At 37.2% G+C, this 17,039-nt stretch overlaps 1 protein-coding gene across 1 annotated transcript in view; it reads right to left on the bottom strand.

Moving 5' to 3' along the window:
* ANKRD31 (ankyrin repeat domain 31) overlaps positions 1-17,039 on the bottom strand; it is a 63,672-nt gene that overhangs the window by 45,156 nt on the left and 1,477 nt on the right. Inside the window, exons 2-9 of the mRNA XM_031063006.1 lie at positions 16,230-16,285; positions 14,457-14,536; positions 11,110-11,156; positions 10,417-10,496; positions 9,369-9,409; positions 5,428-6,090; positions 2,150-2,289; positions 1,595-1,719 (exon numbers count right to left, since the gene is read on the bottom strand). Of these exons, the coding sequence (XP_030918866.1) occupies positions 1,595-1,719; positions 2,150-2,289; positions 5,428-6,090; positions 9,369-9,409; positions 10,417-10,496; positions 11,110-11,156; positions 14,457-14,536; positions 16,230-16,285 (1,232 nt within the window). The remainder of the gene's footprint in view (positions 1-1,594; positions 1,720-2,149; positions 2,290-5,427; positions 6,091-9,368; positions 9,410-10,416; positions 10,497-11,109; positions 11,157-14,456; positions 14,537-16,229; positions 16,286-17,039) is intronic.

Below are 17,039 nucleotides of genomic sequence, written 5' to 3'. Positions count from 1 at the left end.
AAAAAGGCAGAAATCAATTTGGTATCACCAGAAATAGACCTTAAAACCCATAGTTCTTCTAGAGATGTAACTCATAAACCCTGATGTTTTGTGCACTGTGATACACTGTGAGCTTGGACTAATTCCAAACATTCTTAAATTCTTGACTCTGAGTAGATTTTTAGAATCTAATAGATAGGGGTTTCCCTCAGCTGAGAACACAGTCCCTCTCTGCTGTCCAGCTTTGTAAGACGTCAATTGTTTAAGACAAGCAGTCACTAGTCAAAGCTGGTCTAAACCAGCCAAACAGTTCAGGAGGGATTAACTGCACAGACATAAACAGAATCATGTGCAGTTTTATGTTACATTTTACCTCATTAAAATCTTCCTTGAAGGGATCTATATCCCACTACTTCCACTTGCCTTCCCTAGAGCTTTCCATGCGCTTGACCTTGTGAAAAACAAGTGACAGACGCAGACCCAACCCAAAATTTATTATGGGGCAGTTTTTAGAGTGAATTATCAAACTAAGATAACTCATGGGCTCTTAAAAAGTCTGATGTGAAAGGGAGGTAAGCTTGCTAAATTGGTTTACCATGAAGTTACCTCTATAGACAGTGCAACTCTTTCGGCAGAAACCATGCTAAAGAATCAGTAACTTGTTTATTGAATGGAAAATAGCAAGCTGATTTGAAATAGATGAGTAGTTAGTCATTCAACTTTAAATCTCATCAAAATGGTGCTTCCACTCTGAATAATTAAAATCCTGCAACGGAGAATTAAATCCTGTTAACTGGAAGGGGACTTCTTCATGTTTTTTAAGATCTGTAACATAGCTGTTGCAATTCAAATACTTACACATTTTGTAAGATGTTTAAATGATTGTAAGTAAATGGGAAAACCTGATTTGAGTGGACTTAAAAAAAAAATCAAAAAGTCCAACAGGTAAGACCTAATCTTAAAGGTGTTTCCTCTTGATTGAGGAAATTCTTTATTGTCCCACAAAATTCCTCTGCAAGGCCAAGAACTTCTCTGCATGGACCTTCAAAGGATGAAAAACAGCAATCTGTCTCTCTAACAAAGAATATTCCACATAAAAATACTTCAAAAGAGAAAAGAGAGTGCTCTGTGGTAGTAAAGGCCCTCTAATCCTGTAGACAGGGTAACAACAGCAGGCATTCAAAATAGAATAAACCATTTTGCATAGGTAAATTCTTGGGGATGGCACTGCTCTGACTATGATTTTGCACACAACACTACATGGCAGAAGGATAAACAAATGGAGCTCAGGATCTACATTTTCACTCTGCACAAAAACAATTCTCTTTTCCTTTTCAGTACACACTGTATTTTTTCACATAAAACACTAATAAAAATTGCATTCTGCAAAACATCTCATGATTCTTATGCAAACAAGGTAATCTGTTAGGTTGCTAATATAAGGGTTTACAGAAGAAGGGAAATTATCAATAACTTTAATTACTAAAATGAATGTTTATACCATATTTTTAAAATAAAACCATGCCACAATATATTGGAAAAATTATGAATTATATTTGATTCAGTATATTTGTTCAAATAATAATCTGTATTATAAAAACATAGAGTATCTTACTCCGTTTGTTGTCAATTCTCTTGCTCCTTCTCTGATTAGCTTCTGCATACTCGTTCAGAATGATTTCTTGCCATATGATGGCTTCTAGATCCTGCTTGTCTTCAGAAGCAGATTTCTGAATTTTACTAACAGGAGATTTGCTTAGAATCAACAAAAATATTCTTCATATAAATCAATGTTTACAGTAGAGCTAAGAATATGAATACATTTGATTTCAAAAGGAACTCTGTAATAGCAGGCTAACTTAGGTAGTACTGAATAAGGAGTAAATCAGGAGAGAAACTAACTCCCAGATCTTTAAATAAAGAGTAAAAATCTTTCTCTTTGATCATTTACAGTCATTCAAATGACAAATGAGTACTCCACATGCATTGTATCTATTATATTAATATATATAAAATAATTTAAGAATTATTATGCGTAAAGTTCTCATATCTAAAATGCTTAGCTTCATTTCTTTTTATACTGCCACTGTGAGCCATTCTTGCTGTTTCTTCTAGAATTTGGTGATGAGAGGAAACAATCTCTGTACTTTCCTGAGGTCATCTCACTTACCTTGATGCTGTTTGGGCTGTTTCTGCACATGCTGCAGGCTCCACTGAATATGAATGTCCCTCACCAGTTTGCTTTTCAGTAAAGGCGGCACCCAAGCAATCTGACATTACTTCTTCCTCTCTCTGCTGACCACCCACAGGCTGTGACAAAAAAAGAAACATTAGAAGCAACTGGTAGACATGAAGTTAAAACAAAGGCCATATATAAAAGAGCTCCAAGAACACTCTTTTTTAAATTGTATGCCTACAGAGAATTGAGGGATTGCTTCAGTGACTAACTGGAATTCTACAGGTATGAAAGACAGAGGCTGCCACAGGAGAGGCAATCCTGAAGTAGTATGCCATGCAATGTGTTCCTGGCAGAATTAACCAAGAGAATTAGGCTACTCAGAGTCACAACTTCAAATATAAATCTAGGCTGGATGACAGCAAACAAAAGTTGTTCTATCTGAAAGTTATTTGATTGGACATTTGAAATGACAACAGATTAATTTCAGTTTCCTATGGACATGAGCTCCCATCCTAAAAAATAAGATGATGCTTGAGACGTCTTAAGATAGCCCATACTATCTCACTGCTGCAGAAGCCTAAAAAATTTACATAGAGTGAGATCCCTGTTTCACCTGAAGTTCAGTAACTCCCAGCTGAGCAGCTGTTTCTAAAGATATACCATCCCTGAGCTACAGCCACTACAGCTGAGATTCACTTCACTTACCTTCAACCTTCTAAAAGCCAGGCATGTAGATGACACTAGGCATCCTCATTACCCCACCACTTGTAAAGAAGAAGAGCTACTCCGAGATGATAGAGATCCACCTCATTCCAAGTTGTGCAAAGGAGAATCTAAATGATTCATATATACCAGAGATTTAAGTCTAATCCCACCCTAAAGACAGGTCACCACATGGTAGTTAATTGGAGTTGCTTCAGTTCATTCACTGTTTTAGCTATATGACTGGGACATGCTGCCATGTATCACTCAAGCTCCTGAAACCTGGGTTTAATTAGTTTATTACATACTTGAGTAATGCTGAAAGCTTTCAGGACACACCCTCAGCGCACACGCATAGAAATTCTTTCACAATGATGTGGGAGAACTGGTTAGTCCTTTTTTGTGATACAAACACAAATGGAGAATGCACTGATTTATTTTTTTAATTGTCATATTTAGCAGAGACGTTACTAAAGAGGGGAACTGCCTTCTTAGAAGTGGTCCCTCTGAGTCAAGAGATAATGCACGTTAACATGGGATGTGGGGTCGTTTAGCCTGAGGAAAAGGATTCTCAGGGGCACCTTTAATGCTCTCTACAACTACCTGAAAAGAGTTTGTAGTGAGGTGAGGGCTGGTCTCTTCTTCCTGGTAAAAAGCAATAGGACAAGGGGAAGTGGCCTGTACTTGTGCCAAAGAAGGCTTAGATTGAATATGAGGAAAACTTTTTTCACTGGAATTGTGGCTAGGCACTGGAACAGGCTGACTAGGGAAGTGGTGGAATCACCATCCCTGGAAATGTTCAAAAGACAGGTGGATGTAGCACCTGGGGACATGGCTTAGTGGTAAACACAGTGGTTCATGGCTGGACAATTGGACTTGATGATCCCAAAGGTCTTTCCCAGCATTAATGGCTGTATGGCAGCTGTGGAAATTCAAATATATTTTAGAAAACCATCATAGTTGTACTTTCCATTGATCCACATCTGCAATTGGGAGCAGGGTTAGAGGAGGAGAAGAAAACATTTCAAAGCAAAAGAAAACCCACACTTGCTTTATAAGAGACCATATACTAAAATAACTGGCATGTCCAGCATCCTGATTGCATCTACAAGTCCGTGCACACTGTCCTCTTTTGGATACTTATTTCAACAGAAAAATACTCCGAAGAAAGAAGGGTGAGAAAAAACCATGGTAAGCAGTATACTGTTACAATTCAACGGTTACTAACAAATTAACTGGTTTTTTTTTTCTCAGTAATTTGCCTCTTTACCTTCTGCCTTTAAGAACACCAGATAAAGGCACAAAGAAAAGATAAGGTTGATTGGTGTTTGACAAGAGGGTAGAGATCTCCATTTTCACAAGACTCTGCCTCTCAATTTTAACCGTAATTTTGAGTAAATCTATACATTAATCTTCACACAGCTGTGCTGCAAGTTTCAGAAATCGATACATCACTGAAAGAGCTTTGTAAAGTGCTATGGTTCTGAGACAATTGGCCTACACACCTTTCAGCACCTTGAAATTAGCCATTTTTGCAGGACATTTAATGTGCCACATTTACGTGCTGATATATTCAGTTAATACTACTAGGAAAAGACAAAATTAACCCATAGTTTTTGGATGCTTTATGCCATTGTGGGCTGTGTAACTACCTTAAATAGCCAGCTTTACATGCCTGATCATTGATTAGCAGCTCCAGATTATTTGAATACAATACAGAGCATAGAATCATGCTGCAGCTTTACAAGAGATGCTTAATATAGTTTGCAGCGTAAATCTATGTCTCCTAGGAAGAAACTATGGCTTTCCTTTCATGCTCCTCTCCATATTTTTGCATTGGGACGTTACAGAACACCTTCACAGCACAAGAAGCAACAGGAAAGATCATATGCCCTATTCGTACACACTGGTTTCTTCAGGGAAAGACAGGAACATAAACACATACGTAAGTTTTTTCACTATGCCTCGCATAGGCAGAACTAAATACAATAAGTCACATTTCTAAATACATGTGTAAAAAATCCCCACAGAATAATCTTCCTAGTCTATAGGAAAGACATAGCTGTGATCTATTTTGTAATGCTTGCAAAGCATTTGCATTTACAGCAGTGAGAACTATGACTAAAGAAAACAGCACACTATTGCCTGTATCATAAACAGAACAGGATGCAGTAGGAACCTGGAGATGGAATTGGCTAGTATATACCAGTATGCTACAATTAAATAACAGAATGGTGTTTTGGAGAGAGACACAGAAGATGCACAGGTGGTCTAGGAGTTTCTGAAAAACCCAGGCTGATTCTAGGTTTCCACATCAGTCAATAAATTAACTTCACTAGGATTTCCCATCCCAGCAAGCATAGCTGTTTTCATAACATGAATACATCCAAACAGGAAATACAGTACTGGACTTTTAAAACAAAAACAACTGAAATTACTTAAACATGCAAATTACTGATGCTAGTTTGTTCTTTACTAAGATTCCAATTTTCAAATAATTTGGCTGCTTCATATAATATTTTATGATAAACATAAAATTTCAAATATGATTTAAACTGTGGTTATACTTGCTCATTTGTTGTGCTCTGCAAGTTAGATCCTGTGAAGGCATTTATTTCTTCCACCTGAATTGCTGCAAGTCGAGGCTCCATCACATTTGTTATTTGAGTACAGTCATCATCTACCTGCAGAACACTGGTTTCTGAATTTAGCTGCTCTTCCTTGGCATTGAGCTGTCTCTCATTTGGCACCAGAGGAATGGCAGGTTGTACCACTGATCCTGACAAGGCATTCAGAGGCACCACAAGCTCTACTGGCAGGGCATCATTGCTCTCAGCTGCTGATGGATCGACGGAACAGGCATGACCCTGACACTCTAACTTGTCAGGCAATGGGCTTTTAACTTTAAGACTCTCAGAATCACTAGGGTATCTCAACAAATCACTGATGTCAACTTCACTAGTCTCTATATTCAGTTCAGTGAATACATCCATGAAAATCTTCCCTAGGGATGACAGTGAAAGATCTGTATCACTATTAAAGGAATGCTCTTTTACTGTGTTATCTGTGTCAATAATGGTCATGCAGGTGCTGTGGCAATTATCTAAAACATGTCGAATTGTATCTTCTGGTGTCTGTTCCTCTTGAACTGTTATTATGTCTTCCACAGGATCATGCAGACAGAGGCTTATTTCTGGACAGCAATCTTCATTACTTAATTTTCGTGATATCTAAAAATTAAATTTAAAAAGTTTACCAAAAAGAATGGAGCAACTCTTACTAAAAAGCATTTAACTAAAATTCACTTTAGAAGTCATCTCTCTTTCTTTATACATGTGTATATTTTATTATGAACTTTTGCAAAACCTAGAAGACTCAAAGCCTTCCTTCCTACAATATACTAACAAAGTTAGACCGAGAGTTCAGTTTCAAAAGTTTCAACTTCAGCTGTTGACTTCTATAGCAGCGAAAATCTAGGGCAGAAGAGACTACATCTGTTTTAGTCAAAGATATCATGTCATTACCAATGGCAACAGCAAATAACATGAGGGTGTTATAAGGCTTTAAAAGAAAATCACCCAAAATTTCTGTCACACAGAAATAATGAAAGCAAACATATTCACAATAACTTTTTGATTATATGTTTATGTGGATCCAATGCAGATATGGAGGATTTGTGTCTCACAAACTTCAGTTCAAAACCTTAGGATTTTGAGAAGTTTGTATGGTGTGGTTTTCACACTGAGTACAGAAAACAAAATCATAACTGTTCTTGGAAAATTAGTACTGCTGTTTTTTCTAATCACTTTGAGCTACATTCAACAGAAGCACCCATGACTTACATGAAGAAACTGCTTTTCTAATTTTTCCCCACCCTTGTCTTAAATGCTCCGCAGAAAAAAAATATGATGCCTCCAAAGACCTAAATCATATTTTTTTCTATATAACATTTCCAAATAATAGTGCTTGTACTTAGTAATACTGGATCTAAGAAAATCTCCTTCAATGCATTTTTGGAGTCTTGCTGCCAGCAAGTGGCAATACCAGGCAACGCAAGAAACCTTTAACCACTGGTGACATGATTTAGATAAAGCTCACACACATTAAAGCAGTAAGGGTAGAAATCTGACTGCATACACCCAGGTTCAGTTTGCAAGCTAGTATAAATCCTTGTTTCTTTCTTGAAAAATAAATCCCCTGCCAGCTGTTTCCTATCTTTTACATGTTCATCAAATTGTTTCTAAGTACTGATTACTTCTTACTTTGCTTTATTGAGTTACATTTTATTTTTACACCACTCCTCTAATTCATCCTGAGTTTAGCGATAACTTTCTCTACTTGAAGAACTATGGGATAAGCAGCATGTATACGTATTTCAAATTTCCCAAGAAAAAGGCTCAATGCATGTGTTGAAGAGTGGGTGAAATTTTGCAAGATTCTAAAATCCCCAAAATCAACTGAAATTCAACCCTTAAATGTGACATGTTCAGAAAACTCCAGGTGGGGTCCCACAAGAGCAGAATAGAGAGTCCACCAGGATTCCAAAGTCTTTCTCTGGCAGAGCTATTTTCCTGACAGCTAGTCCCCAGCTGTACTGGTGCCTGAGGTTATTTCTCCCCAGATGCAGAACTTCTTGCACTTCCCCTTGACAAATTCAATGAGATTCCTCTCCTCCCAGTTTTCCCATCTTTTCAGGTCCCTATGAATGACAACACAACTGTCTGGTCTATCAGTCATTTCTCTCAGTACCATCTGTGAACTTGCTGAGGATACTGTGTACTCCACTTTCCAGGCCACTAATGAAGACACTGAGCAGTACTGGCCCCACTATTGACAGACAAACCACAACAGAAATCAGTGCTGCTACATCATCAAAACCAAGAAAACTCAGCAAGACTAATTGTGAGGTGTCAGAATTCTATGCACAGATGGTAATTTATAGATTTTGTATTCTCAGGGATGCACAAAATCAAACTATTCAATGACTCACTGCTGGTTGTCAAGGTGTCTGTCCTGACCTTGCTTCAAATCAATACACGGAAGCCTGTGATGGTCATTGGTTCATCTCACTAAAGATCCTTCTGCAGGACTCAGACCTTGCTTAGGGCCAACATCAGCCAATATCCAAAAAGTAAAATCCACTGTAGTGATTATTTCCAGCCTTCTTACTCCAGGCTCCTAAAATATCTTCTCTGGAGATACTCCCAATGCATTCAATCTGCCTGTTCTTCAGAGGTTATTAATAATAGGCAATTTCTGTTTCAAGGCATTTAGAGTTCGTTCTATGGGACTAACCTTGTACAATGAGAATTTATAGTTTTATATTAATAGCTGTATATTTCCAGAAAAGAATATCCTTAGAGATTTCATTTCCCCCCCTTTGTTCTGAGATAGAATATGTTACCCTGTCATCACTCATACTTGCTGGAAGACATGAGCAATAAGGACAACAGAAAAGAACAGCACTTTACTCTGATAAGGACAGAAGAATAGAAGAGCACAGTCTTGGAGCACTAGATTAAGAATGTAACTTGGGCAAACAGAAACCATACAAAACACAAACAGGATGTTAGCTCAGTTCTGCAAGCCTGATGAAGCAGAAGTTATGTAAAACAATGATACTGTCCCTACTCAAAAGTAGGGGGTCAAGGAACAGGCACCTAAAAAGGACACTGAAAACACCCAAAGAAGATGCCAAAGAACCATACAAAGACTTCTGATAAGGGGTGCAACTATGTAGATGAAGTAATAGATGTACATCAAGTAAGGGGAGATAGCTAATGAATGCGGGATTGGTATGTATGATAAAGCCTGTTCACTCGACGCTCAGGGCTCTCAATGGAGTGAAGGATCCTCCAAGTGACCACTGCTGCAGTAAAGAATGACTGCTCTCAAATACTCACAACTGTGTTAGGAAGTTACTATCTGGCCAATTTTGGTATCAATACTGGTCTCAAATCTGCCTTTGGTGAATTCTACCAAGAACTGCTTTTCCCCTGACATAAACATCAAAAAGGATCCTTCAAAAATGCCAAGTAAAACTGATTTATATAGAACCCTAACTTTTTATTTGTAGGTACAAATCAATGCAACTAGATGACACAGTCATAATGATAGGACATCTGCATTAAACAGTCTTTCACAGCAGAAAGTCTGCTAACTACCTATTTCTGACCATACGTAAGATTCTCCCAAACAAAAGGACAGTTACAGATAACCTCTTCCTGCTCAGAGATCATCCAAATGCACTGCCTGTCTCATAGCTTTCATCGGTGGGGAACATTTTAAGCTACTAAGTGTCTTCATTACTTTAGCTTAAGTAACAGCCCTTATGGACTCTGTCTCATGATGATGTCCTTCCCACCTCACTTTCATTGCCATGCTTCTACCCTTGTGTACTGCAAGCTTAGCAACTACAGTTCTTACCAAAAAACAGAAAATAAAGCTTAGCTTTAAAGTTGCTTTCAATGTGCTCAGAGTCAGTGTAAATAGCTATGTGCTTGCTTACCTCTTCTTCTGAATCCTTTTGAAATCCATTCAATTTGATATCTAAATTTAGGAGAACAGAAAAATATTTCAGTTTCACTTTCCACTTCTGAAAGTTCTTATCATCTCTTAAAAAATGGCATAATTTCCTAATTGAGGCTTAAGTTTCAAACCTTAAAAATTACTATAGTCATGTTCCCCTAATGGGAAGTAACAATAAAATCTCTAGTTAGGCTCTGTTAGTCACCAAATAATATGCCAGAGCTATTTTGTCACATTTCTTCACCGTAATTTAGAGTCCTGTGTTTCCAAAGACTATCAGCAGATGGAAGTGCCACCCATTTCACATGACAAGACCTAGCCTCTGCCCTCTCTAATTACAGTGCAGTTAGACAATACTGCTAAAACAATCCAATACCTTACTGCCTCTGGATAGCCATGATCCCAAACCCCCTGAACTCATCACCTTGTTTCAACATTCATGTTACTCCCTGGCAATTTCCTAATCAGAAATAAAGTGAATGTTCTTCTGTTGGATTACCAAAAATAAACTCAAGTGGAAGACAGCAAAACAGATGGGTTAGTTCTGCACTTTTGGGAACACTGAGGAATGGAAGGACAACTTAAGTAGCAGTACCTGCCATACGGACCTGAGGAACAGTAGCATTTTGTTTCTCTTTTCTTACAGATGCCTTTGATTCTTGGGTATGTTAGAAAGAAGCAAGTAGGAACCCTCCAAGACCTTTTTACCTTACACATCTTTAAGGTATTTAAGCAACATGTGGCCTGTAACCCTTGTCAGAAAACTCCACAGCAATGAAATAACTTTAAATTTGATACATACTACTGGCTTGAGAATAGTTATTTCTTCCAACAATCCTAACACAATACTTACAAAAACAGAACTTGCAGTCCATGACTATAAAAACTGAACAACTGTTGCAAAAAACATGTATAGTCAGATTCTGCATAAACTTAAATGGATACTCACCTTCAGCTTATCAAATTACTTTCTCAAATGATTTTGCCTCAGCTGGAGCAATTCCTAGTTTTGTACAAATACAACGTACCTACAGAATCATTTTGCTGTTCCTCTGCTGCAGAATTTAATGAAAAATGAGGTGTAGGTGATGAATGGTTTATCCAATCCCTAGGATTAAATAATACAATAAAAAAACTCTTAAAGAATTGCAATCTGCTCATTTTAGGAACATTTTTACAGTACTTTGAATTGGCTGCTATCTGTGGAAACAGCTGCAGTTATTTTAGAGGTATACTTTTCTTTGCAAGGACATGTAATAAATAAGACTTCTGGATTTCCTATGTGGAGATAGCAATGTTTACACATTTGTTCTCTAAGTGAAAAAATGGCCTTTTCTATTCTTTATTACTTCTTTCTATATTTCTGTTATAAATCTACCTTCTACTGAAAACTTTCCATAGTTTCCAGGAACAAAAAGCCTAATATTATTTATTACAAGTTTTTTTCATTTAATGGTTTTCCCCAAGTTCTGTTATTCTTGTTGGTTATGTTCTTAAACCATTTAAGGTAGGACCATCAACAAAAATAAATCCAAGTACCGCTTTGTCCATACTGGACACTGAACTACTACCAACATAAATACAGATCCTTCACTAAGCTAACAAGAAAACTGTTCCTCAATAGAACACTGGGAATAAAATAACATACAAATGGAAGTATAACAGGATTATTTAATTACATTATGCCTGACTGGAATTCCTATGTGATGTACTATACTCACTTCAGTAGGGATTGAGACTGGTCAGATGTGTATGCCCCTTGTAGTACCTGAAAGAAGAAAAAACGTAACTAGTTAGTAAGTACTTAATTGTTTATTTTCTCAGTTTAATTGCAGGCTTATCTTCTTCCTTCTGTAATTTAGTTGGGAAGCGGAATTCTTAGATCCAATTATTACATACATTGCTACTAAGAAACAAAAGCATTCCACTTAAACTTTTTTTACTTGTACTATTTGACAAAAATGTTGAAAAATAAATCAAGACTATAGAATAAAACATTCACCCACAAAGAAAACAAACTGTTGCAACAAAGATACAATTGCTCCAAACTTAAGATGTTTTATACACCAAAGGACCAAAACACAAGGTTTTTAATTTCAACTCACAGTTTCAATCTTTCTTTGATAACTTTTTTTCATTAAATAAGACAGGGTGCTGTTCCAAAGACTGTGATGTTTAGTTTACTGCTCTCAATATCCCTATAAATTCCATATTTAAGGAACTTCAAGACTTGCATATCAGCCAATTCTGACTGGCAGGACTACCACAAACCAACACAGGAAAGAGCAGGTGGGTACGGAGAGCATTGATGTCACAGCAGGAGCCAAATTCCAACTCCTTATTACAAAGACCTCAGACCTGTTTTTCGTACCTTTACCAATAATGCAGAGATCTCCCTCAGTATGGAAAAAAAAGCCTTTATACAAAGTCTAAGGCAAACTAGGAATGATTAAGATAGTCAAGTGAACTGCAGAATGGTTCTTGCACCATTTAGCTAAGACTGAGTATTACTAGTGGACTATGCACACACTGGCTGCAATTTTAAAATTAATCACTGACTTACAGAGGACAACATTAACAGCACTAGACGACTGTAAGAACACCTTGGAGTGGACACTATGTGACAATTTCTCTGGCTTACACTAGGTACTAGCCACACAGCAAGAAACAACACCTTAACAATTCCTTTAAGAGCAGGACATAGGACTGCTAAAAGGCTCCCTGGAACAGAACAGATTCTTTAGTTTGCGCAACAATTATTGACTGATGTAATTCCAAAACATGGCAATGAGACAGTTCACAGAAAGTTATTTATTTGCTTACACAGACCCTTCAGGCGAGTCAGCCTGAATATTTATACAGAACATTATCCAGAGATCAAGCAAGGTCAGGACAACACCAGAGCAGCCACTAAACCTCTCTAACTGGCTAACATTGCTCAGAGAGGTGCTTTAAAACATCAGCAAACTACCTCTACAACTCAGATGAAGACACTGTTTTGTCTGCTAAAAAAATAGGTTCTAAGCGAAATCAGTGTATTGGTCACTGGCTGAGAGATCTTCTCAAACCATATACATTACACAAGCTGTATTTCTGGCCACTGACTGATAACTGGGAACAGTCTTTCATCCTGCCCTCATTTTTAGTGAAGAAATTCCTGCAAAATCTCAGTATTTTTTCTCACTTGAGCACTTATTTATATATGAGGGGATTCTGGATGTTTTCCAAAAAAAAGACTAACGCTTAAAAGCTGTTAGGTGTTACCTAACAACTTTTGGTGCACTTCACCAAACACTGTAAGAAAAGAAAATATAAAAAAGGGGAAAGCATAAACTTAAAATTATTACATCTGTCTGAACAAGCTGTAGAATACCATGTTAACAGATAATGAAAATGACTTGTTGAAAAGAACCTGGATCCTACAAAATCTGTATATATGTCCACTGCATCTCTGGTAGATGAAAATTCTTAATTACAATTTTTACATGATGGAATCAAAGACAGGACTGCATATCATAAGTCTCCCACAACCCATCTGAAGTACAAAGAAAGCTAAGACTCTCTGGAACAACTGGAACAGATGTTACTTTTCCTAAAAACATTCACAGCCATTTACTCTGCACGAACCTCATATCAAATCACATCCTATGATCATACATGCTGTATTCATACATGATAATTTCTGAGAACAAACTAGAAGGAAAGCTTCTATAATAGCACATTCCATGTTGGCTCTTGAAGTGGTTGAAGAGCCAGCCACATTGGTGCTATGTACAAATGTGGGGATCAAAGACAACAGGCCAAGACCACTCCTTACAGTATTCGGTAAAAACTTAAAAATTTAAACTGTTCCCAAGGTGTGCATGACCAAGCTGCTAGTGTCTTGCTATACAGGTTTCACCAAAACAAAAAATACTAAGAATTACCCAAACTATTTGGTGAAAAAGTCTAGGTTTCTTTGCTTTTCTGACTTTTTCTTTAGTGGACTGGGCATTTGTCCTTGGACTTGGGAATAGCTAATCTGGTGAGAACCAGGAAGCCAAAGGCCAGGGTTAAGAAGCAGCTAGTCAGATCATCTCCCAGAGGGGAAAGGGAAAGAGCAAATGTGCACTTCTCTCATTCCCTTCATCCTGAGAAAATCATGACAAACTTCAGTCAAGACAATCCTCAGACAACCAAGGAGAAAAATAAAGTTATGGAGAAAAATTTCTGAAGTAACAGCATCTTTTGGATTTTGTTCACTGTTTCTCACACTGTCAGTTGAGACAAATTTATTTTCAATTCTAGAATGAGCTGTAAAACATTCACTACAGTAAAAAGCATGTCTTTTTTCAATGTACCTTTGGTCATCTAGAAGCAGTCTAGCTCTTTTTAGAAAAACTCTCTTTTACTGGAATAAGGATACAGAGACTATAGGCTTTGGACTGGTGAATCCAGCTAAAGACAGTGTAACAGCCACAGTTAAAAGCAGAGAACCTGTTTGTCTCTAATTGTTTCATGACCCTGCCATATGCAGGTGGAAAACTAATTGCTCAGCTGAATAGAAGATTATGGGCTAGCTACCAACAATGGTAAATACATTAAAAGGTAGGCTAATTAGCAGATTAGGGAATGCAGAATTATCCATAGAGTAAAATAATTACCCCATCATCATATAAGCAGGCATTTTACTGTGCATTTTGGATTGTTATCTCTTTCCTTTTGAAAGAAGCAATTGATCAATCATTGGACCACAGCTAATCTCCTATTGAGTAACCCAGGGTGTATTCTAGCACAGTCAACCCAGATGATTACCCTTCAGCTCCTGAAAGGAATATATTAAAAAGTCTGTGCTCCACAACTTCATCTTCATCCCGGGTGTGTTCCCCAAATTTAAAAGGTTCTAATCTTATGAAATACCAGAGAAGACACTTTGATACATTCCTGCAGACTCTGTGCTACATAGGTGACAAGATGAAGTTCAATTCACCTGTAAGCCACCAGACCTCCTCAAGGGGATGCCCAGCGGGTTTATCAATAATTAATCATTAAATATACTTAGAGAAGACATTACCATTGGTGGACTTACTGGGTTTGTCTGTTCTGCCTTATGATAATATGTGTGGTCACCAAATTTCTGTATAAAACAGATTTCTGGAGAAAAAGTTCCTAGGGAAAAAAAAAAATCCTTAGTAATTAAAATTTTGATTGTTTTAATATCTGAGTTATTTTCCATGATTCCGTAACTTTTTTACATAACTCAGTAACTGAGCTACATGCATCAAAACTTCTGCTATGCAATGGATTTGACTGGCTACATAGTCTATTACACTAGATTTTGAATCTACATGAATGAAATAGAAATTAATAAAACAAGCCAGCAGTGGAAATTTATTTCACTTAGTGTTCCAGGACCATCCCTGATTTTTCATTGGAGATTACGTCTTTCCTATTATTTTTTAAACTAATAACTGCAATTTTGGTAACCTGCCTGATCCATATCACTAAAATATACTTATACTCCTAGATGGCATCATTTCTTTAATGACCATACAAATGAAGATCTTCTCTCAAAAAAGTTTAAAAAGAGAAAAACCCATAAGTTTGGATCCTATGCTTGAAAACTAAGATGTGGTTACTGACACTAATAAAACACTAATCAAATTAATATTTATACTGTGTATCTCATCACCAAATTACTACTATACAAGTATGCACAAAACTGTGAATGATGAAATTCTAATTAAAACTTCCTAAATATAACATGAGGCAGGCAGAATGCTAAAAATATCACAATCTATTACAGTTGCAGAGACATATCTCCCCACTCAATTGTCAGGCAAATACTCACTCCACAAATCGAACACAGCCAAACAGACATGCCCTATGTATCTTGAACGTTGCAAGGATTTAGTTCCAGTGGACAACCACAGGGAAGTTCAAAATGAGATGATGCTACCCTCCTCACTTAAGATTATTGAGTGACTATAGAAGGTTCAGCATTAGGAAATCACAGCCACTGGAGTTTTTGCAGATTTCAATGGGCTGAAGGTAAGATTTGTATTAACTCAGGGCAGGTTGATAAAAAATTATGGCTCACTCAGATCTTCAAACTGGCAAAAAGAGGAACACAACCAAATCTGGAAGAACACCATGTGTCACTTAAAGTATTCCCAGCCTGAAATATCACTGAAATAAAACCTATAGGATGCAAGTCAAATGGAACATATAAAAATGCCAAGGAAGTAAGATGAAACTATTATGTAACTAAAACATGCTTGCTCATGTAGCCTGCTCTATGGGAGTTACTACAGAATATTTTAAGATCTTAAATGAGTGTGCATTCATTCATGCTGAAAGTATTTAATGATACACTACACAAAATGCACTGAAATATCCCTACTCAAACTTTTTATGTTAAAGAGAATGGATATACTAACAATATTACTGGGGTTTAAAAATACCATAAGCAGCTAGATCTACATACATACATACATCATACAACTGTTATGCATATACAATCAATTTATTTTATTCTGCACAAACACATACACAAAAATGCATACATGTAAATAAAAGCGATATCCCTATATATAGCTCTAACATTTCTCAAACCAGGGATTCTCAGTCACAGTGCACAGGAAGAACAGAGAGACCTCAAGAGCAAACCTGATCAAATATTAAAAATATGCTGAAGAATCTTTTAAAATATGAGCTACAGTTAGGAATATAATCAAAGAGCGCACAGTTCTAAATATGAACTTCCTGCAACACCCAAGTTTAAACATGGACTCAAGCAAAATCCAAAGCAACAGTTTAAGGAAAAAAAACCAACACAGACTGAAAAAAGAATCCGTCCTACCTTTATTGATACTCATCTCAGTTGTTAAAGCAATATCCTTGTTAAGAAAAGCCAACCTTTGCAAAATAAATAAAACAAAAGGTCGTTAAGGATCTTCCAGCATTACAGTCCTATAAACTCAAAGGGCATCTTGGAGCACCCATCCCAGCCTCTGCTGTCGGGGCACGCCTAGAAGAACTCCGACACAAACAGTAAAAAAACCCCAAACTCAAGGCATGTAATGTGATTTTCTGCATAGAAAATCATAACTAGGGAGGCACCTCGCTGCTTTAAGTATTTCCAAAAACTACCGTGCCACAAAGCCATCATAAAGGTCTTGCCATATCTTAAAGGATACAAGAGACAGGGTCATGAAAATGACATCAAGGCAAAGTTGCAGGGAAATACAATGCGCACGAACTGTATTTAATAGTGTTTATTTTCTCCGAGTTGTTTTCTGGGACATTTCACTTCTTCTGACTAAAATGTTAGTAAAATGGTCCAGCGACATAAGCCCCGAGGCACACAAGGTGTGTGAAAAGAGATAGAGCTATTTGCTGAGGTAAGAAATGCTGGGTCCAGGAGCATATAAAACGGCTCTGAACAGAGCAGAGAAAACAAAAACCAAACCAAAACAAACAAAAAAGAAGGGATGGGAGGGGGGAAGAAAGAAAAAGAAAAAGAAAAAGAAAAAGAAAAAGAAAAAGAAAAAGAAAAAGAAAAAGAAAAAGAAAAACTCTCAGCTCGGGAGAGGTCCCCTCAGCCGCCGCACCCTCACACAGGCAGGTGGGCAGGTGGCGCTCCCAGCCACAACCCATTACCACCTCCTCC

The sequence above is a fragment of the Geospiza fortis genome, unplaced genomic scaffold (assembly GCF_000277835.1).
Source record: "Geospiza fortis unplaced genomic scaffold, GeoFor_1.0 scaffold246, whole genome shotgun sequence".
In the NCBI taxonomy this organism is placed as follows: Eukaryota; Metazoa; Chordata; class Aves; order Passeriformes; family Thraupidae; genus Geospiza; species Geospiza fortis.
This window is presented reverse-complemented; position numbering and strand designations above follow the sequence as displayed.